The 24368-nt window shown below is 31.7% G+C and overlaps 2 protein-coding genes across 2 annotated transcripts; both read left to right on the forward strand.

Moving 5' to 3' along the window:
* The first annotated feature begins 879 nt into the window (after positions 1-879).
* Positions 880-6294, forward strand: LOC119662704. The gene is made up of 2 exons (XM_038072396.1): positions 880-1512; positions 4438-6294. The coding sequence occupies exon 2, from the start codon at positions 4575-4577 to the stop codon at positions 6234-6236; it is 1662 nt and encodes a 553-aa protein (XP_037928324.1). The 5' UTR covers positions 880-1512; positions 4438-4574; the 3' UTR covers positions 6237-6294.
* Positions 6295-7951: 1657 nt separating this feature from the next.
* LOC119688633 (ER membrane protein complex subunit 3-like) lies at positions 7952-8913 on the forward strand. The gene is made up of 2 exons (XM_038103304.1): positions 7952-8241; positions 8304-8913. The coding sequence occupies exons 1-2, from the start codon at positions 8048-8050 to the stop codon at positions 8911-8913; spliced, it is 804 nt and encodes a 267-aa protein (XP_037959232.1). The 5' UTR covers positions 7952-8047.
* The last annotated feature ends 15455 nt before the right edge of the window (positions 8914-24368 follow it).

Raw genomic sequence — 24368 nt, forward strand, 5'->3', positions numbered from 1 at the left:
TATATTCTACATTCTATGAATATGTATTTTATTGTATTTTATCTATATTTATATTGTTATATTATAAATAAATGCTTCATATATGTATTTTGGCTTAAAACTATACAAAAATTAACATTGAGAATTAAAATGTGTCAAAGGCCACTACTATTACACTACTAAAGTACTAAAGTACAAAAGTAGCACTACTAAAGTAGTGTAATACTCCATAACATAGGAATTTGAGTTGAAGTCTGATTATGATCCGTGAAAATTGTACAATTTGCGAGTTTTAATAATAAAAACTTATTACATTTGTTTTAACGTACCATGTTTCTAAATTAGTATTAACTCTCAATTGGTAAACTTAACATATGACGTATACATATCCGATTGGAAAGTCTGGATTCAATCAAGATTTACTCTAGATCTGTCAAATGTTGTTCAATCGAACATTTTTAAGGTATTCTAACATTTTTTTAAGTAGTGTTAGTAGACATTTTTATTTTTCATAAATACATATATCGATCACATCATACATTATTTGTCAAGTCACATTAAACAGCTGTTAATTTCGGGGTAATCGTGCTACTCTGGCAAAATATCTAGACTGTCATATTCGAGTTAATCTCGAGTGCTGCGCATTAATCTCGAGTGTTATGCAGATTAACTAATCAAAAATGAAAATTAAACCTTAAACCAAGAGTGAATCTCGATTAAAAAAGTAACACCAGATTTACCAATTGAAGCGCCATTACAATAAATTTTTTTATGATTTATATTTATTGAACACTATTAAAAAGCGTTCAAATATTTATAATACAGTATTAATTTCTATACATACGTACAAATAATATATAAATTTATTTGTGTTTTGTTTATGTTTCACATATTCATTTGTGTAAATAATGTCATTTGTGTAAACTTGATTCAGCAATGTGCACTTTCTTGTTTTTGCGTTTTCCATCACTGCATCACAGGTAAATGTCAACTATAGTTCAGCAATTTGCTGCAAAGCGTCAGGCAAAGACGCTTTATAAGAGGTGTGTAGGAACTCAATTTGCTGTAACATAGTTTATTATTTGAAGTGAAAGTATTAGAAAATATCACAAATAGGAATAAATTGCAATACTTTGTCGGTCGAAAGTTCGGTTCGAAAGTTAGCTGTCGTGTACGATCACGGACATAAAGTTTATAACAAAAGCACGGAATAAGGAGGCTTGGGCTGCAATAGCAGTTGAATTCCAAGAAACGGGTATGGATTTCTTATTAGTAATTAAGCAATAATTGTGGTTGGTTACTGGTCTTCAATACTATGCAATAAGTGTATGCGTTCATGAATAAAAAACCTTCAAAAAACAATATTTTACATGGATTGTTTGTTCAAGACAGGATGCTTTCTACAAAAATGGAAATGAAAAAACGCATCAGCAGTTGGTGGTTTTCAAGCCAACACCTTTGAAATTAAAGTTTATTTTTATTGTTTTTGAAATGCAAAAATCCTTTGATATAAGTGAAGAACATAAACATGAGGTAAATTAAAAATTAAATTGCATATTTATAAGTTTGTGAAACTATATTTGGAGATTGCTTGATCCCCGATTTAATTAGATTTAAAATTGCAAACTTTTCACATGACAATCACAAACACAAACACAAACACAATCTCAATCAAACAATAACTTGTGATAGCTAATTGATTATTTATATAGTTTATTAGTATACCTTCGATAATTAGTTGTGTTCACGCAGAATTAAAAAAAAACAAATTTACTTTGAGAAAATATTGACACAGTCAGCGTTTCAAAAGTTATACTTAAGACAAAATACATATTTTTCATAATGAGTTGATACTAATTTTTGTTTGATAATATCTGTCAATTTGCAGAGCATAGGAGTAAGAAGATTTAGAGTTACCTCTGTAACAATATTGGTCTTTCTTCCTTCAAGCAATTGAAGGCTTGCTTGTCTATTGTCTATATCATAATTTCTTTTAACAAATTCAATAAATGCACAATCGGATCCTTGTCTGATGATTGGATGAACGGTTTGCAGTTCTCAAAACATGTTCTGCGGCACCCACTCTTTCACGACCATTGTAGTATGTTTGGGGTGTTATTGGTAATAAATTAAGATCAAAATGTTAAGATCGTTCAGTATTTTCGTTCTGGTTTACTTCAAAAATTTTAAATAAACTTTCGTTTCCATAATTCTAACAACATAACAGGATGCCACCAATCACCTCCAGTAACAGCATACCGCCACCACCATGTTTATCTGTAGCAATTGTATTTGTTTTTATTTACTTAAATAGTTGGTTATCTTCACACGTGGATTTGACCATCTTGACAATCACTGCATTATATTAGAAAAAAAAACATGGAATTAACATGGAGCAGTGAGTTCTGGCTGAGTAATGTTATATACTTTTAACATTCTAATTTAATGTTTCTTACGGGAGTTGGGTGCATTCACATTCCACATATGTGCAATTAGGGCAGCTGCAATCTGAAATTTAAGTGAAACATGCGAATAATGGCAATTTCTATGAGAACTCGCCTAAAATTATGTAAAAACTTTAGAAAAACGTCTGAACTATAGTACTTCCTTCAGTGCTCTTGAGTATTTATATTGCAGGTCTTAAGTGGAAGACAGTTTCATATTAGCATGCTTTATGTTATTTATTTAATTGTCCTTTATTTAATATTAATAAAGTTCGTTTATTATACACTGGTCGATCCACGGTTGCGTTTTCATGTGCGTATAAATAAACTAATGCTTCACCTTAAACTTATGCATAACTATATCTCTAAGATGTTGTCCTGAACCCCTTTCGAACCAGCTCAGCTCGAATTTCAGTTACAACAAAGGTTTCCATTTAACATAAGGCTAACTATATTTGTAGTTTTGTTTTTTCATCTATGAATGTCGGACGTGGTGTTGCTGTCAGTTTGTTGAAAATCATCTTAAAGCAAAATTGATGCATCTCCGAATAGTGCATCATTTTCAGTTAAGTCTTTGAGTGTTCTATCTAATGGCGTTTGTATCTGTTGAATTTGGACTTAATCTAAATTTACTCTAAATTTGCCAAATTTTGTTGCCATATTGAACATTTTTAGGATAATCTGCAATTTTTGTGTTGTGTTCACCAATATATACATCAATTGAACTAAAATGTTTGCACCAACTTCTTTTTCTAAGTAGTTGTACACAACATTCACGACAATACGATTGCGACCATTTAATTATCGTTTTGCTGTCTTTCCGAAGCGTTTTGGAAAGTCTGAGTTAATCGACCTTTTGCATTCAATAAAATTTTTCAAATCTAACAATGGCCCTTTCTACAAACATTAACTTGCTGTTCTTCGTTTCCCCTCAAATAAATTGGCAAGAACTTTCTATTTTTATTTGACTTTGGAAGTAGGAGTATCTCAATGTCAATGATATAAATGCCATTGCATTTCGAAAGTACTGTTGAAATCGTGATTGTCATTATTTTGACAGATTTTTGTTGCAGAAAATGATGTCATCTGAAAGCCAGGATCAAATTTTCTTATATATCTTAAAAATAATATGTGAATTTATGGTCATTAACTATTTATGTTAATCTTCTGTAGTTGTTGGTGTTGTACAACCTTGCCATTGAAGGCAAGAAAAAGTCTCTTACGTTTATTTTATTAGGATGTATTCTTAAGGTGTTTCTCAATTCTTCCATGTTTCACTTACATTTCTTATTGGAGCTGTTCTAAGAGCAAATATATAATGTGACTACATACTTCAGTCTTCTTCCACAAAAAACTTTAAGTTTTTAGTTGTAAATATGAATTGGGTTGGATATTAACTCTGTGTACGTAAGGTTTTTTGCATAGCAGAGTGCCATGACCAACATACTTCATTTCGTTGGTAGTTCAAAAGAAGTTGTTTTTGATTTTGTGTAATAATTTTTCATAGAAAGTTTTTCTTTTCTGTTAGTTCCATTCGATCCACCAATTAATAATATTTCTCTCCATATTGGGCAGATTACTTTCGCACAGTAAGAAGGAGTTTGTCAAGCCATAACACTTTTAACACTTTTCCGATCCATTTAACAAAGCTCCTTTAAACTGATTTATCTTCCACTCAATTCCACTCATTTCTTCACGAACATGATTTTAAGTCAGCATTTTTTGATATATCTATTCTACTGTCACTCAGTCACTCAGAAATAAGGCTTATGCCAATATCGTATTCACTCACAAATGAAAGTTATACAGTGTTAAGTAAGTTTGTTAAATTAATTATTAAGTGAAATTAAAATAGTTTGTTTATGTACATATATTCCGGTTTACTTCAATTCTTTTCATGTTTTATTTTAATAAATGTTAAAAAGACTAAAAGACGTCAATTTCCTTTACAGATTTTAGTTTTATTTATATTATGTATTGAATTTCATTAATATTGTTATTTTCATTATTTCAGTCAATATTTGTAAAATTCGGTCGAAATCGAAACGTACGTCAACTCGTATAGGGAGAATTATTTAGCTGATCTTGTTGAATTATTAGTTCCTCATGCACAAACAAATAATGATATCGATTATATAGAACGATTTGATAATGAAGATGCCACAAAAAAAAAAAAAGATGCCAAGAAAACTGAAAATAATTGACGGGCCTTCATTTTTAAATGAAGATCATTCAAACACAAAAACTAATGCAGATCTTCAAGCTTTAGAATCTGAAGGCGAAGGAACACCACCGGCTAAGTTTGCAAAAGTTCAAACCGATACAAGCCTTGCAAAGCGAACACAATTACAATTAAATACACTTAAACCAATTATGTGTGAGAAATCTGTACAATTTGATACGAATAGATCGAAAGAAGACAAATATTTAGAAATATATAAACAATATATTAAGGCAATGAATAAACGACAGCGTATCGTGTTAATTCAAAATATTTTTAAAGCTATAGTTACGACTTTAGATGACTGTAGAGACTTCAATGACTCTGTAATTGAAAGTCCGCAAAGCAAAAAATATGAAGAGAACCGAACAGTTGAAAATAAATCGAATTCAGTACCCGTAATCGTTGTTCGAAAACCTATAGGACACAGTAGTCAACCAGAAACCAAACTCGGACCAGGAGCCAGACTCGCAACAAGAGTACCATATACAGTTTCGGGAAAAGTAAATGGTGTGTGTGGTCCCATATATCGAATTATCCCCAAGAATAATATGGTCAATAATGCAGCAGTTACAGCAAATGCTACTTCTATCGTTAATAGTTCAGTAAACTCTTCCAATCTGATTACTTTGCATGCTTCTAATACAAACATACGTACTATTAATTGTGCAGCATCAAGCTGTGTGGCTAAAACGTCTACAACCAGTGCAGCATCGAAGTTACTTTCTCAGAATGCAATTAGTCGGTGTCGAGTTAGTGCTGTTCCATCAGTTAGACTTGCTAACAGTCGTTTTAACAAATTCGTCCCCAGTGTTTCTGATAGAGTTTCGCAGTACTGGACCAAGGTCCAGACCCAGACCAGCAATACTATGCATAGTAAAACACTAACTACAGTGTCTGCAACAAATACGAATTTAAATGACTGTAAAGACTTTAATGACTCTGTAATTGAGAGTCCGCAAAGCAAAAAAGATGATGAGAAAACAGTTGAAAATAAATCGGATTCAGTACCTGTAATCGTTGTTCGAAAACCAAAAGAACATAGTACTGGGCCAGAAGCTAAACCTAGACCAGGATTCAGACTCGTACCAGGAGTGTCATACACTGTTTGGCAAAAAGTAAAGGGTGTGAATCGTCTAATTTTTCAAATTATCCCCAAGAATAATATAGTCAATAATGCAGCAGTTACAGCAAATGCTGCTTCTATAGTAAACAGTCCAGGAAACTCTTCCAATCTGATTGCTTTGCATGCTTCAAATACAACTGTCAATACTACTGCAAATATTACTGCATCTACTTTCGCTACAACTTCTAAGTCTTCGCCTTATTCATCTGTTGCTGTTATTGGTACTTTATCTATGGTTATTGCTACGCCTGCTATGGCACCAATTCAAAAATCTGCTCTACCAATTTGTACGGTACATGCAAATAATTCTAGAGCAATTAATAATTTCAGTCCTAGCCTCTTAAGACAAAATGCACCACAACCACCATCTGACAACAATGATTCTGACGACGAATTTGCTGGTATTATAAGAGCGGATAATTTCCTGTGGATAAAGGACGAACCACTTGACGATTATGATTTGTAATTCAGTTTTGAAAATATGGTTGTTTTGTTTTTTTTGATTTAATATTAAATTTATAAAATAATCGAATACTTAGTAATTATTAAAAATTTTTTTCTAATTTATTTATATATATAGAACTATAATTTATTTTTCAAAATTTTTATTTTAATTTACTTAACTAAATAATAATGTAAAAATTAGTGTATTAAATATGTTAAAATAAATTTGTTTAAAAAGTTTAAATAGAGAATTTGGCAAATGTAATACCTATTCGCCTGTTGAACAAAAACATCTCTTTTTGTATATATTTTAAGGTTTTGCCGGCCCATTGAATGATTTATTATTCAATTTATTTGAATTTGTTATAATTTATTAGGTATTTTTTATTTATGTATTGACTTATGTTAGTATGGATTAGTGTTGGTTATGACTTTTGTTCTTGGATAGCGGTGGATTCCGTGGTTCCGAGATATCAATATTTTGACTAATGTTGTGTTCTATTACTTTTACTTTTATTTTTATATTATGTTATTATTATCATTTGTATATTTATAATATTTGTATATATACTTATATTCATATCTATTTTTAAGTTTTTTAAGGATATCTTTTTTAAGATATTTTCAATACAATCGTATTTTTAAGACATATGAGAAGTGTTGTTTTAGTAACATTTCAATTTTCTACCACTCAGATGAGTCTGGGTGGTAAACAATTATTTGGCAGATTACTGCAATAAATTTAGAATTTATTTATATAATTTTAAAAAGTATAAATAGTACTTTTTTTTTAAATGAAGTTATTATATCTTTATTAAGAAGTTTATTATTAATTATTTGTGGTTTAGTGGGTATAGCTTTTTTGACTTTGTTGGAACGTAAAGTTTTAGGATATATTCAGATTCGTAAGGATCAAAATAAAGTTGGATTTATTGGAATAGTTCAACCTTTTAGTGATTATTTAGTAAGTTATTTAGTAGCGAACAAACTTATCCATTAATATCAAATTATATTTCTTAATATTATTCTCCTACTTTTTCATTGTTTTTATCTATATTAGTTTGAATGTGTATATGTTACCTATGTTGAGAAGATTATACAGATAGATTAATTATAGAAGATTATATAGATTTAATTGAAGTTTATTCTTTTTTTCGAGAATTACAATGATAGGGATATATACTGTAATAATTCCAGGGTGTTCTAGAAATTCTAATTATTTATTATTAGGAGGTTTACGGGCTGTTGCTTAAACTTTTTCTTATGAAGTAAGGTTAGCTTTAATTTGTTATCTTTCATTTTTTTAATCGAAGGATATAATATAACTAATTTTAAAAAATTTCAATATTATGTTTGATTTTTTGTATTTTTATTTCCTATAGATTTTATTTAATTAAGAATTTGCTTAGCAGAAACTAATCGTACACCATTAAATTTTGCAGAAGGGAAATCGGAATTAGTGTCTGGGTTTAATGTAGAATAAAGAAGAGAAGGATTTGCTAATAATCACAGAATCACTATAACCTATGATTTCCGACTGTTGTCCAGTTGTCCATGACATGATAAACTCCCTTGCGTACTACATTTTTTATAATCTATTCATACATATATCACGAGTACAATAATATGAAATTAAATTGTAGTTTTGCTCGTAGAATGTAAACTATTTTTAAACTAAGTCCTACAATTCTTAATAATATTCCTCTACTGTGAATAATATATGTCAATAATGACAGCTATTGTCAAATATTTGTTGTAGTGATATATTGTATCTGAACGCAAATTACTTCTGCAAGTTGTACAAATTGGTCACACGTTTTTAAAGGAGATAAAATGGTTTACCCAGTTTGCTGGCTCAAGAATATGACTGAAACAAATGATATGCATTTGGTGATCGACCCAACTATACGCAATTGGGTTTTCATTCCAATTGTGATTATAACGTTTGCAGTTGGGCTTCTTCGCTATTATTGCGTTGCCCTTTTGGTGTCGGGAGACAAACAAGATCTTCAGCAGATCACAGATGGGTAAGATTTTGCACACATGATTAATAAAAATTAGATTTTATTACCTTTCAATAATACCATAGCCATGCCATGATGCGTGCCCGTCTTTTGATTAAGAATGGAAAATATCTGCCAAGACACTCGTTTTTAATGCGAAAGGATTTCTTTGTCAACGAGGACTCTGGCTGCTTAACAAAAATCATTAAATCCCAACAATTAGGAAACGTACAAATGACGATGATGCATTCCTTTCAAACCCGGATGATAGAACTATTGCCAATGGTAGTAGTAGGGAGTTTCATAGAAAAACTGCTTTCAGGATTTGTTGTTGCTAAGATACCATTTCCCGTCACGTTGAATTTTAAAAAACTCTTGCAACCTGAAATACATGTGAAAGCAATTGATACTTGTTGGATATCATCGATTGCATGGTATGTACTGAATCTCGTCGGATTAAACAGTATGTGTAAGTTGGTTTGTGGTGAAAATATGGACACTGATGCAAATGAATTAGATATTGTAAACAATCCAATGTCTTTCAATGACGTTAGAGAGGAATTAATAAATTTTGAATACACTAACTATTTACATCAATCTTACGATGACTTCAAACAAGGGGTCAAGTTCGATTCTACGCATGCTGAAGAAAAACGAAAGAAGAAGAAACCAAACCTTAAAACCACTCGTTCTTAAAATAGATATTAACCATAACTATTTAAAAACATTCGAATATTTCATATATATACATATATATATATATATATAGAAATAATGTGTTGATATCAATGGAGTATATATTATTCATAAATAAAATATTGTGACAAAAATTAAGACTTTTTAACTCCGTTTAATTAAAATTATTCTTTGTAGATTTAATTATACCTAAAATTATAAAAAATATTCCACAGAAAATTGATTCAGTATTAATTATAACTGATCAGAAAAAAATTTCTTTTGCAGCTATGATCTTTTTATTTTGCATTCATTAAAGTTAACAATATTTCTCCAGTGTTGTGTAAGACCGTATAAACTTATAAGTTGAGCAGGTTTATAGTTATTTTAGAGTATTAATTATGTTGATTGTCAATTTGTCAACATTTGTATTTGTGTTTGTTCCTTTCTAGAGATATTGCAATTGTGGTTACAGTAACTTCATGGTATGAAGAATTTAGTAGTGGTAGAAAGTGATTTCCGTCGACTCTGTCATGAAATGGAGAAAACATCAGAACATATTCCATGCAGCAGCCCAGCAGCGGCAAGACGTAGACTTGATTACCTTAGAAACGGGATCTTACTCCCAAATCCAGTTTGGAAAAATTAAACCTACACCAGTTAGGAGATTTATAAATAGTCTACAATTGTTTTAGTTGAGCCCTTATGGGCACAATAGATGTTTTAGTTCGGGGTGCATTCATAGCCTATTATTAAATAATAAAACCTCTCTGCTGCATTGAATTATTAATAAGTATTTACTAAATAATCTGAATTTTTTGAATCTCCTCTCTTAATAACTGAAATAGGGTTTTAGTTCAAAAATTTAATATTTCCAAGATGTAATTTTAGAGAGTTAAACTTTCAACCTGTTGATTCGATGCTTTTTTCATTACTAAGTATTCATAATACTTCATGACTAAATAATTACTTTATACATCTATATCGCTCTCATATAAATGTCTTGGATATTAAAAGTTTATTTAAAAATAACCAAAACTGTTTAATGGAACCTTATACGAGTATATAAAACTGATCGAAATACTATAAATTCACTCAGTATCCATTTTGTATAGCTTATTGAAAATATATATTTATTGTGAAATGATAATGGACATTTGCAATAAATAAACGAAAAAGGATTAAAATAAATCGGAAAAAGTATCCTCGCAACCTCGAAAGAAGTATAGAAAAAAGATTTGAACACTAGAATAAACCTTAGTCTCTTTAAAAATATATTAAACCATTGTTAAGACAAACACTAAATATCCATGGCTTTTGCTTACAAAATTTCAAGAATATGTTTCAATTAATGGGTTGATTATTGAAAACGATCCGCAGTTTTATTAAACCTTTTCCAAGCCGATTTCCCTTAACTTTTAGTTCTACAACACAAGTTTCCTAGTAAAATAATGTACTAAATGACGCAAAAAGATAAATATAAAATATAGATTGCAAATTTAATATTTCAAATTTGCACTAAGAGTAATGCTTCATAGAAAAACATAACATAATTTATTATATTTGTATAAACAAATACAAAAGTTTAAATTAATTAATTAATTTGGAAAGATTTTCTAAAATACCAAATCATTTGATTTCATAGATTTCTTAATTGTGTCCCACTTCTGTTCCAAATACCTTCCAAAAATTCTTAACATATTCTCCAATTGTTTTACGAACTCTACGCTCAATATCTTAGGTCGTCCTATAAAGCAAAATTGTTTACTAATCAGATAAATAGTTAAACACATGCAATAATTACTTGCAAGCTTACATAGATCTGTGGACATTTATAATAACAATCTAGTTGTCATATTTACATAGACACCTAATAAAACAAACGTTTCCTCAATAATTCTTTCCAGTAAATTACAAACTGCCCCTAGCCTCTAACAAGTCTTGAAACTATCAAAACTTCACACTAAGCATTATGCAAAAATATAATATAGTGTTAATTCTGACATTGAAGAAGTCTTCGGTTAATATTGCAAAATAATAAATCATTTAAATAGACTTGGCATGAAAAATATGAAATATGAAATCACGGGTTCGTTTTCTGGTACTTGCAGTCTCAAAAAAATTATTTACGATTAATTAAATACAAGAACTATTTTCATGATCACTAATGATGGCTAATTCTAAATACTCGAAACACCCGTATGGTCAGCCAAAAATTCAATTAATTAAAATTATATAAAAATAATTTTTGTTGTTCTAGCTCACTACTGTTCTAAATTTCTCTATTCAATTAAATATATACATGTACAAGTATTGACATGTATCATCATATATAGACATGTTCAGTAACCAAGGGTAATAGTAATATGCAAGGATATATCATGCATTATCATGAAAGACACGTCCTTAAATAATATACTCATACTGTAAAATTCATTTGAGTTTATACTATAAACGAGGGCAGTCTTGTGGTTCAAAGAAAGAATCAAATAATTAGTCGGCGACAAATTATATTGACTTATAATTATGAAAGAAGTTGAGAGCATTTTGATACTATATAAATTAATTTGTATATGTCTTTTAACTTCGATTGTAGAATTTCGTAAATTAGAATTCATTTATTGCGATTTATAATAAAAGATGAAATTACTTATCGATACCTGCCCATCGCGAATGATTGTGCATTTTCCTATTATGAAATTGAAACATGTCTGAACAGTTTTATAAATAAAAATCTTTTAATATTAGCTGATATTTAAATTTACTATCATTTATTAAAAAATTATTAAGTAAAAAATTTTGTATTAAATAAAAGTCCACTTATTTTTGCCATTTTATATATAATATTTATAAGTTTTAGATTTCATTTATTATATATATATTTATTAAGTTTTAAGTTGTGAGGTATCCGAAGTTTGATTTTATTTAACTTGAAAAAATAAAAGAAGAAAAGTAAATTATTTTTAAAAATTTTATTCGACATAGGAAATATATTCAAAATCGTTCATGGATAAGTTTTTCTCTCTCGTATGACAGTATGATAGTCTGCACCGCGCTTAAAGAAAATTGGAGACCGTTTGTGGTGGTGAAACATTCCGTTCGGCATGGTGGAACTTTTCACTCGTGGTGGGTCGACTTACAACAACAAAACAACATGCTTGGTCTGGTAGAAGTAAATTATTTTGAGAGTGTATTGGTTGGTTTGTTTTGTTTACAAGTATTCTTTGATATAAATTATATATAAAAACGATGAAAAGCCGCGAGTTGTATGTTTCTTTGTTATTATTTATACATAAATAATTAGTTATTGAAAATCTCTTAAATTAAATTAATGTCATGAATGAAATGACTGAAGCTTTTAACGTATTTAGCACAGAAGTGTCACAACAAAAAAATGAATTAGTTTTAAAATTATAGCTTAAAAACATAAAAATATATTTATATATTGAAATTGTTGTATACAAAAATTATATATTTTACACATAAATATATGAAATAGCTTTTTTTTAAATTTTAACGGAGACAGTAAATCAACACGTTTACAAATTGAACGCCATATCACAAATGATATTAAAAATAATTGTTAATTGTTAATAAAAATTGTTGTTAATAAAAATTATCTAACAAAAAATCAGTTCTTAATCGAAAGAATTACTCTACAGCACATCTTTCATTTAGTCTCCTGAAAGATAGAAAAAAGCTTTTAAGACAGCTTTTAATACCAACCATCTTTAGATGTTGAGCTTAAAGATAATTGCCAGAATTAGTTTGTTAATAATATTTGATTAGATGGTCCTTGACTGCGTGTTAAGACCATGTTATACAGAATAGACGTGAAGAATTATGGGTGGCACTATTGAGACTATCGATGGTTTACCACTATTGATTCGTTTCGCCGATTCGGATGGCAGTAGTTTGTCATAGCAACGCTTCACAAAAAAAGTTGAATTTTTTGGAACTATAGTTTTTCACAGTGCATAGAGAATTTTAAATTCTTATTCTAAAAACGTCACGGAGATTAGCATTTCCACATTAAATTACTATTAAATAGTATAGAGAAATTTCTAATTCGAGCCGAAAAAGGTATTATTTGGTGTAAGAGTTATTCTGAAGTATTCAAAATGTTAATGTTTTATTTAAGCAAAGTGCTGCAGTTCACCTTTACCCACAAATGCGTGCGAAATGTCATGCGAATCCAGCAGCGCTGACTCGGACGCTAGTACGACTAAAAATAAAACACCTAAACGAAAGAAAGGTACTTCAAAAGTATGGAGATACTTTAAAAGATCTGCGTATAAAAAACTCGCCAAGTGCATAAACTGTGGCATAGATTATAAGACGAGCGGTAACACCTCGAACCTACAAGAACATTTGAAGAGATTTTATTCAGCACTTCTTAATCCAACAAAAATAACAACAGTACTGTGTCATATTCATTAAATTTTAGTTGAAATTTGAAATAAAAACATAATTTATTGAATTGAACAGATATTTATATTGACATTAACAGACTATCGAAAACTATCAATGGTTTGGAAAAAAACTATCGCTCACTATCGTTGGTTTAGACTATCGATAGTTCTGTACCTCTAATATAGACAGTCGTATGACGAATAGTCATGGTAATTTTAAGGTCTCTTTGGTCATGACCACAATCTTTAACTTCTTACTTTAACTACTATTTTGATACTATTTGTTTGTGTCTCAACTTAAAATGTATTTATTTTTGTATGGATATGAATACAAGTTCGCATAAAAGCACACATATTTGCTCCTAATAGACCTAAATTTTGACATTTATTACTCAGTAACACTGTTTTGGATCGAAACAGAAAGGTGAAGTGGAAGAAGGGTCGAATTCATCTCAATTAGTTAAGAAAGTTGTATTGATCCCACATTTCTCGTAATTGCGAGTAGAAGGTTAGGCATATTAGAATTAACCGGAGCCATTGGATATGATGGTATGTGGCTAATAATAATGTTAGAAATATTGCTGACTGTATTAAAAATGGTATTCAAAAAAATTTAAACCTAGTTCTGGACAAAAATGAATATATACACGACAGGTGCTCCGATGTCTTCTCTTCGAACGCCAGTAGACATATACTAAGGGGATTCGACAACGCAGGTTAAGTCTGTCTATAGTCTATGTCGTCCTATAGTCATTTTTCCCGACATTACCTGTTATATTCATCCAATTTTAAGCGAAATATATTTCTTTCGTTTTTACTGTGTGTATAACATGGCCACTAGGACAACTATATCGCATTTTTATGAATCTATCGTGCCCCAGGCCAATCAGCGTATTGAAAAGTCTGTTAACGAACAGCACTGTTTACCACGTAACTCTATTAGGTAGATGATTTTTTTAAATGAATCTTTTTCTTCTATTTATTTGTAACTTTCTTTGGTCGAACATCTCTCTTGAACGAAGAAGTGTTCAATATGATGAACAGTTTTTCACTCAGTATAATCAATTTTGTTGAATTTTTACACAAAGAATTTTTTTTATTATTATTTCGCACAGATGTGAACCATCAACTGTGTGTATCATGTGATGCGGTATTTTGAATTGTTACCCTTTTCTATTTGTCGTTATCAATAATACTTTCCACTTGGCACTTTATCAATTTTATGTGCCTATTAATATTTTTTGCCTAATTCTATAACCCAATTCACTTACCAAAAAACATTTTCCCAACCAATATTGCGATGTTTGCTTTTCCCACAGTCCCCGCTGTGCATAGAATTCATCTTCATTAAGCTTAATCGAAGATGAAATACGTAAGCATTTATAATCTGTGCTTTTATAAATGTTGCTTTATTAGTTGATGACACAACTGAACTCAACAAAAAGGACAACCAGACACAAACGAACGCAAATGAAACAAATGAAACAAATGAAAAGCAGACAACGGCTACACTAACTGAGGGGGAGGTGTGTGGGGGCGGAATAATGGAAAATGAAAAAAGTTATGCAATAAACTAAATTCACGACCAACTCTCTCACATGCCGAGCCCATTTTCTTTGTTATTTGAACTGATAAATCTACTTTGGTTAGCCAAGTTTACCGCTGCTGTTACCGCTAATTTAATAAATGTGCGCGTTCAATCAAATCAATCAGCGTCAGCGCCAGCGCCACTGCTAAACAATCACTGCAATAACGGAACGACGAGCTTTTCAACTCCGCTTAAATGAATAAAAATTATATTCCATATACGTGTACGTGTGTGTGAGTAAATCTATATGTATGTGTGTACATTAGTATGCTCATTTCCGAGTTTTCACTGGTTCCAGTCTCTGTTGGTGGTGAAAGGAGCTCTTCAGGGTTTCCTGTATAGTTTGCTGTCCTCGAGTATTAAAGTATTAGTGAGTATGTGTGTACAATATATTTAAACAAATTTAGTTTTGCGTGTCAGTTGTTGTTTAAGTTTTATTAATATGTGGCAAATAGTGTTGTAAATAAGGGCACATTGACACATGTGTCGGAAAGTTGTGGCTTAATATTCACAATAATTTTGAACGGAAGTATTCGAGATAAGATTAAATACAGGCCTATGAATCCTTGCAGTTAAGAGAAAAGCACTGAAGAAAAATATATAAAGTGAAATGATTTTTAAAAGCATATTATGCTTCAGCTGCTTGATTACTGACATGCGATTTCAGCAAAAAGTCTTTTATAGGCAGATGGCTGAGATACTCCTAATTCATACCTTAGGTGGTCTTAATAGATTCAAATCTCGCACTTTGGCTTTTGATGCATTCCACCTACCAAAAAAATATGCTCTTCTTGTTAAAAAATGCGCAATAGGATAAAATTCAATAGTATTCTTTCAAAAGTTTGTATTTAACAACCCCTTCACATTACTGCAATTGGTACAACAAATATGCTTTCTTTCATTGAAGAAAGCATTTTGTATATATTAGTTAAACTGTATGTATGTTTGCATACTTTCGCCGCTGGATGGCTGCTGTATTCAATATCAAAAATTCTTCATTTTTTAAGATTTTTCCATTTTTTTAGATAGAATATGGGAAAGACAACTGTCCGAACAGCCAGCCCCCTGCGGGTAAGGGATTTAGAATATTCCCGCAGTAGATATGCTTGTCGTAAAAGGCGACTAAAATTCCGGTGACAATCCGGTACTTGTATAGGAAGTACGTATGGTAGTAAGTGAACACGGCACTTGCGCCATCTGACCAGAGATGATCCAATCTGGTACCACGGGGGTCAGTGGCCCGACAGCTTCGGCTGTGCTGACTATTGGCGTTGGACTCGAAGTGGTTGTGGTTAATACCCAAAGTCACGCGGGAAGAATGTTTTGCTTGTCATTCATTCGCCGTGGTGTGCGTTTTAAATCGGTTGCTGTGACCCAAAGATCAGCAAAGGTAGTTGGTAGGCCTCGCATCTTACCAAGGTGGAAGTTATAACTTGCATGAATTTCTCCATTGGTACCGGCGGAATAAGGAAGGCTATTCCAATGGGGCGTTGATTGACGCTTAAATTAATACGTGTGTTAAGAGCACCGTGGTGTTAAGCCATAAAGGCAGGAAATCACGTAAAAAAACACAGGATGTATGTCCACACAGCCACTCCTGCGAAAAAGGATTTAGAATATTTCGGAGGTCGTAAGATACAATAAAGATCTAGTAGACAGCATCTATACTCTAAATAAGTGGCAGTGAGTTTCACTTGCGACACCTGACCGGAGTTGTGTTCTTGACCTACATTCTACCATTGTTTTGGATACCATCAAATTTCAATCATTGGCGGTCCTTGGAAATATTTATTGGTGCCTTTGTTTCTGTGAACTTCGTAAATAAGCATGTTGACATAATGCCAAAGAAGACTTCATTTACATTATTCAAATTAAACCTTTAAGGGCGTTCTCCAGGTGAACGCCCATAAAGGTAGAACTCTGAACCAACCTCCGCACACTTTCACTCCATTCAAATAAAAGAACATTAACTTGACAAGTGTATAAACTTGACCATATCCCTGATTTTAATGAACTATACTTCCATCGGGTCAGCTAGGAATTTTCGGTTCAGAAATTATTGAATCTTTTCTTGATTAAAGATAGGCACTGATACATGTGGTAAAACATAGTTTTCTGCTCATTCAAAGAGCCACAGTTCCGGCAAACATCCTTAGAGGGTATATCAAATCTGATTGCATGACTTCTTAATAAACAGTTATGTTACCTTTCAGCACCTATACCGTAGTACCGAGTTGGCTCTTCCATAGTTGAAACAGGTGACTAGTATGAATTATGTTCAATTTGGACCAGACGAGTTTTCTAAATTAACAAGAACTTTAGTCTATACAAGATTTCCTCACTAACCATAGGAATTTGCGTTCAATTGCTAGTTGAGCCATTATGAGGGAAACATAAATAATGAGATAGTAAATATCGGAGAGTAGTGCGCCTACTTTGGCAAGTGCCTCCATTCAAGATGTTTTTATGTTCAGGTAATTTCACATTAAAAAATTTCACAAAATATATCAGATGGTATCATCGTAGAATAATTAAGTGCATATTTGCAAGAATAGCTAATTTTAACACATGGGTACCAGAATGAATTTAAATTTTGTAACCCGCATGAACCTAAAAGCAGATACCATGAAAAGTGAAGGTTGACGGAGAGGCAGGAGAGTAAGAGAAAAGGGATGAATTGTAGATGGGTGGGACTTAAATTGAAATCAACCCAGGTCTACATGAAGGAACTTGGCCGCTTTAAGGGGGTGGGGCCACATGTTGTCTGAACAGAGGCTTATGTGTGCAGTGGGGCAAGAGAACAGATGAGCGACTTCTTGGTGAGTAAAGTTGTAGTTTGGACATACATTAGGAATACGTGTGTTTCTGTGTGACGAATAACTGTTTAGTACTTGGCTATACCCGATCTCAACTGAGTCAGGATCGTTGCTGTTGCACGTAGAGACGTGTGTTCAATAAGAAACATGTTATTTTAAGACATATTGTTTTCCTTTCTTGAACCTTTTTTGCGACAGCAATGAAATGTGATTAAAAATAATACAGTCCACTAAAATAAGCGATAACAGACAACAAATTATTTCAACTCTTATAGTTAAATTTTAATTTAAATTTAATGTCGTATTTCCATCTAGAGAAATTTGGACGTCAGGTGGTCCCTTCTTAGATGAGGACGTAACCATCTTCACTGACGGATCCAAAGCAAGTACTGGTGTAGGTAATGGAGCTTTCTCAGAGGAATTGAACAAATCTTCCAACTTTAGGCTTCCAGATCACTGTAGTGTCTTTCAGGCGGAAGTGGTCGCCATCAGGGAAGCTATAGCTTGTTTGAATGTAGATGATATATTTGGCAGGAATATATACATACTATCAGACAGTCAAGCTGCATTAAAGTCCTTGAGTTCAGTCCAATTTACATCTAGGACGGTTTTTGACTGCTACACATCTCTGAACGAAATGTCGACGCAGCTCAATATTTCTCTAATCTGGGTTCCCGGCCATAGGGATATTTTCGGAAATTGCAAAGCAGACGACTTAGCCAGAAAGGGTGCTTCAGAACCATACTCGGAGCACCTAGACTATCTGGGCATATCGTTAACATCATGTAAATTGTTATTGAGTTCTTTCTGCACTAATACTTTTAACAAAAGATGGGAAGACTCAACGGTATGTAGACATCTGTATGCAATCTGGCCACTTTCCGATAAAAGGAAATCGAAAACTCTAATTGAGATGTCCCGCAAAGACATTAGTCTTCTGGTAGGGTTGATTACAGGACACTGTATACTAGGGAACCATGCTAGAAGACTAAGTCTTCCTTTCAATCAAATCTGTCGTAGCTGTGGGGAGGACGATGAGAGCGCATCCCATCTTTTGTGTTTTTGCCCAGCTCATGCACGTCGGCGACTTAGTACTTTAGGAACCCCCTTTCTTGAGGACCTGGACTAGCTGCAGGATCTGACTTTAAATAGCATTTTATGCTTCGCAAGAGATTCTAGGTGGTTTTAAACCCTGAAGTTTTCATTATTTATATACGGCATCACAATGGGCCAATAGCCCTAAGTGGATCCACTGGGGATCACCGGTATAACCTAACCTAACCTAGTTAAATTAGTTAAGTTAGTTTTAAGATAATTTTGTACAAATAGAGAATAACTTTATAAATAAAATCAGTATCAACTGAATACTGAAATGGTATACTTCGCTTTCTTTTCATTTCTAATATCTATACAACTAGGTTCTTTCTGAGTGATATAAGGCGAAGGCCTGTTGAAAACCTTGTTGTGAGTTAACCTTGGTCTCGATGAGGATGTGTGTGGAGCGCTGCAAGTTTATGTTTTATTCGACCGCACTGTTGTTGGCTCCATTGCAAAAGGTGTCGATATATCTATGATAATAGGAAAGAGATTGACGAATTCATCTTGGTGGAAGGGTACTACTAAACATGGTGCCATTTGAATGTATATCTATGTGGTACGCAAGGAGATATTTCTTGGAAAGCAGTTGGCCACGCTGTTTTACAAGAAGTTTAATTTCTGATCATTGGTACTTATGGGATAATGATCTGCTATCACTGACACAATTTTTGTCACTTTGTTTCTTTACCATCTCAGTAGGATTTCAGTTTTCAATAAATTTGTTAGTTGCTTTCAAAAATACAGTGCTACCAACTTACATAAAAATTGTGAGGATATTTTTAAAACTTGATTTTCAGATTGTAAATACACGATACTTTTGACATAGAATGTGTTCGCATTCACATTATTTGAAATAATTATCTGTACTATATCTAAGATTTATAACTTAGAAAGTGTAAACACTTTTTTGGCATTAATCAGATCTAAAGTTTTTAGTATCTTAAATGCACACAAGCAACTTAAGACGCCCTCACTTAATATGTAGTGCATGGCATAAGGAAGCAAAAAGGAACACAAATGAAAAGGCAACGTAACGTTTTTCCGCTTTTTAATAAATCATTTTTCTTTTATAAAAACAAACTAATAAATTTCAATCTGCTGCTTTTAACTTTATTATTCTGTCCATTAACGCTTTTAAACGCGCCAAACAAAAGCAACTTATTTTGTCCGTACGCGTAACATTATTCGTAGAGTAGACTCTTCGCCCGTGTTTGATGTTCCTGCTCTGCAGCACGAAGAGTGTATGAAAAAAATAAAATAAAAATGAGGAAAATTTAAAATGTCCATAAAATAGATAAATAAACAATAAACGCCATTGTTACTATTTTACGCCATTTTATTTAAACAATAAGCATTTTCCCTACATTTTCTTTTTTTTTTTGTTTATCGGCTATCCTTTGTTATTTGCCTTATAAACATTACATCATTTTTATTGTTTATTTGCTTTCAAAATGCCTTTTGATATCCTTTTTTATTCAGAAACTTAACTTGCTTTTTTAAAATTAGATAAATTTTTAAGAAAAAGGTCCTTACAATATGTACACAATTCATTTCATGAGCTGCACCGATACATGAGCCTCGTCTTCATGCCTCCGCAAATAACACAAAAAATATATATATAAATAATAATAAAAAGTTTTCAAAATAAAATAAATAGCATGAAGACAACCCTTAAGAAGCAGAAGTCATAAATTTCATTAAGGGTTTTCTTATAATTTTCTTCTCTATTTTGCACCCACCCATCATCTCAGTGCTGTTAATAAAATCACAAAAGCTACTTCATACGCCGCACCAGCAACGTCATTACCGGGAATCAACAGACGCACGACAATTTAGCTAATAAAAATAATAAAAAAATGAGAAAAGAAATTTTCACAGCCGACAGAAAGCGGAAATTGTTCATTACAAAATATTTTATTATCTGAAACACGTGAATTAATTTTCTTCGTCCTCTTGTTTGTTTTATTGAGGCCTATAAAATGTTTTTAAAATCAAACAATGTTTTGTTTTAGATTATCAGGATGACAGTAGTGCTCTCTATTGCACTTGTGTATGCTCTTCTCCTCGCGGTAATTACAATTTTCCCAAAGTCCGCCTCTGGTTTAGTGAAGTGTGTTTACTTATACATCGTCTTATTAAGTTATGTTAATATGAAAAAGAATTTTTTTTTTGAATCAACTGTTTATATTCGAATGACATCATCGAAATATTTCATTCTTCGGAACAATTACGATTGCCAAAGCACTGGGTATGGATAAAATTTGCCCATACCCAGTGCTTCTGTAAACTCTTTTCAATCCAGTTAAAAATTTAATTCTAGGCACTTTTATCATCAATGTTGCACTACAGTTGGATTCTCAAGGTATCGATCCTTAAAGTTGCTAGATTGGGTTCCAGACATAAGAAAGAATATATATAAAGCATGCAACAAAAAATGCCTCTACAAACAGAAAAGTATTGAAATTTAACAATTAAAAATAAAAATAGAATTAATTAATTCAATTACTCTACAGCTGGTTTATGATTTCGTTCTAATATGAACACAGCAAGTGAATTTGCTAATAACCATTCTTAACAGAACTCCACAAAAAAGTGGGAGTGTAGAAACCCCCCAGCTAAGAAATAGTAAAAGTGACCTCAACATAGGACAAGTCAAGTATGGGTCAGTTGGTCAAAGTGCACTGACTCTGAGCTTTAAATTTGACAGTGCACGAGTCCGATTCCGAGTCTCAAATAATTATTTGCTAATAATTAAATACAAGATTTGTTTTCAAGACCACTGATGATGGGTATTTGGAAATACTCGAACCAGCTGTATGGTCAGCCAAAAATTCATTTCATTAAAATAATATAAAAAAAAGATTTTTGTTGCTGTAGTTCACTACTGTTAGAAACCTTTTAAACAAAAAAAAATAAATTTTGACCTTTATTACGCAAATAGTGACCCATAAATTAATAAAATAACTAATATTAATAAAAAAGTTAAATAATTTAATTATAATAAATTAATAAAAACTATATATTGCTCTAAGAAGACCGGTTAAAGTGGTGTGGTATGTAAGAAATTCGCAAATACACCAAGATATGAAAGTTTAAAGCATTATAAAATATATTAGTAATAGAACCATCAAGTTCTTCGATAATGTGAATCACACTAAAAAGTAGAGCTAAACTTTACTGAAGACAACCAAATCTTTTGACTTCAGTCACAAATACGTTGACTTCAATGTCTTATTTGGTGTATATTTATTAGTAAATTACAACAGTAATCACCTCCCTAGTACAAACAGATTAAACAAGAACTCTATAAGAAAAATAGGACAAGATCGAAAAAAAACTATAAATAACAATTAGACACACCATCGGATGGTTTTTGCTGCATTTCTTGATATCTCAACTATACTGATATATAGTATAATGGAAAATGGCAGATTTTCTACAAAATGGCAGATTTTACCAAAGTCCGTCATTATGTCGGAATGCATATAAATCATAATTGGACCGCTAATTCCAGTAGAAGTTTTTTATTTCCGTCATTTCAGAATTGTTGTCTTAATTTACTTATCATCATAAAACGAATTCTAAATAAACTTTTATACATATATACAATCTACATAATTAAAATAGAGTGTATAAATACTCCATCGAAATAATGGAATATATGAATAATCAATTTTTGTTAGAGAAGTTGACACTAAGCTAATGGAATGTTTGGACTTTATGGTAATATTTTGATTTTACGGAGCTTTTGTTCCTTTTTCTATTAATAAAACCAATATATTACGATATACGGTGGTCTTCATAAAATCTCCCTCTTTTTCTCGCTATCTCCTCTTTTTCTCACTATCTTTGTAACTTTCTATTTGGAAGCCCAACATAAAATATGTTTTTTTCTAGCTGTGTTTCTAAAACGCGTTTGAGAATTCTCTTTTGCAACATTCTCGACACATGGCAGAACTATTTAAGTCAGTGACTCTTGACTCCTGAAAGTCTAGATTTAGTTCCTTAATACGTCTAATTTTTTTTAAAATTCTTCCTACATCTTTTATTTCTAGGACTGTAATAATTGATTTGGTTCGACAACTGTATTTCAATTTTGGAGCTTAGTTTTTCAATCTTTCTGTCATATTTCAAATAAATCTTTAGTTTAATTCTTGTTACGTATTCGTCACGATTGAGGCTTGGCTGCATATTTTAAGCATCGGGTCGAGTTAAATTTGCCTGATCGAATTTCGTGATTGCTAGACAATTGTATATTATATATCAACTTTTTCTAATTAGAGTTATTCACATGAAATATAAATGCATCCTTATTTCTCGTTATTCCTCACTACCATTACAATTTAGTCTAGTAATTGAGAGCTTAACAATATACCGATTGCGGGTTTCAATTTCTTATTTTCTTTTTGGATGTTATATTTTAAATTTGATTAGAATATTTTTATATAAAAAAGTTAATATTTTGTTTTCATTGAGTTACAACATGACGGCAGTCTATATCTATAAATGGATAACCTCACTTCATCTTAATAAATGGAGAGAGTTGAGTATTTGTAGACAGAACCGTGAGCCAGGGAAGCGATAAAAGTGCTTAGCTAGTCGTGGACCACTCTAAGCTGGCTGACCTCACTAATTACTGGACATGCTAACTTCAAGTATCACCTCAAAAAGATAACTCTTGCTGAGGAAGACGCTTGCAGACTATGTCTAGAAGAAAAAGAAACAGCGGTGCATATATTGTGCCAATATCCAGCACTGGCAAGTAGGAGGAAGACTGTCTTGGGACACCATTGGGTTGGTGATGACTTGGCAGGAAACCTTAAGCTAAATGAGCTGCTTGCATTAACAAAAGATGTAGTTATGCGAACGGAATCTACTTCAGCTTTAACTTAATAACAACATTCGAGAATCGAAGGACGAAAAAGGACCCAAGTAGTTTCGTGGTCTACTTCGACTAATCCTTCAACTCAGTGAAGCCATTTGTTGGACAGTGCGCTGACCCAACGTCCCACCATATATATAATATTTTGTTTGAAAGTACATTTGTTATTAAACAGTGTTTTACGGTACTGCTGCAGAACATTGCTTTATCATCCGTACATAATCAGTGCCGTTGTAGTGTCGATCGCTGTGAAATATATACTTATTTGACTTTGGACTTCATTTTATATAAAATAAGTATATAAACAAGTATATATATAAACTAAACAAATGCTTTTTTTATTTAAAAATTCCATCAATTAAAAACAACTTTGTAGAATTTTTTAAAGTTTAGCTCTTTATTTTTAACTTTCAAGCTATTATTTTCTTTAGAAAAAAAGATTGTGTAAATAATCACACATAATCTCAAATAAAAGCAATTAAATAATACTTAACTTCAAAAAGATCTTTCGCAAATTGTTTAAACTTCATTTGCAGCACGTAAATGATTACATTAAATTTAATTAAATAAATTTTAATATAAAAACAATAGTTATAATTTAGCAAATATACGAGTATATGCAGTGTACAGAAGTGTACATACACTTAAGAACATACAATTACTGCACAGTAAAGTTGCAA

The sequence above is a fragment of the Teleopsis dalmanni genome, chromosome X, assembly GCF_002237135.1.
Source record: "Teleopsis dalmanni isolate 2A chromosome X, ASM223713v2, whole genome shotgun sequence".
Classification (NCBI taxonomy): Eukaryota; Metazoa; Arthropoda; class Insecta; order Diptera; family Diopsidae; genus Teleopsis; species Teleopsis dalmanni.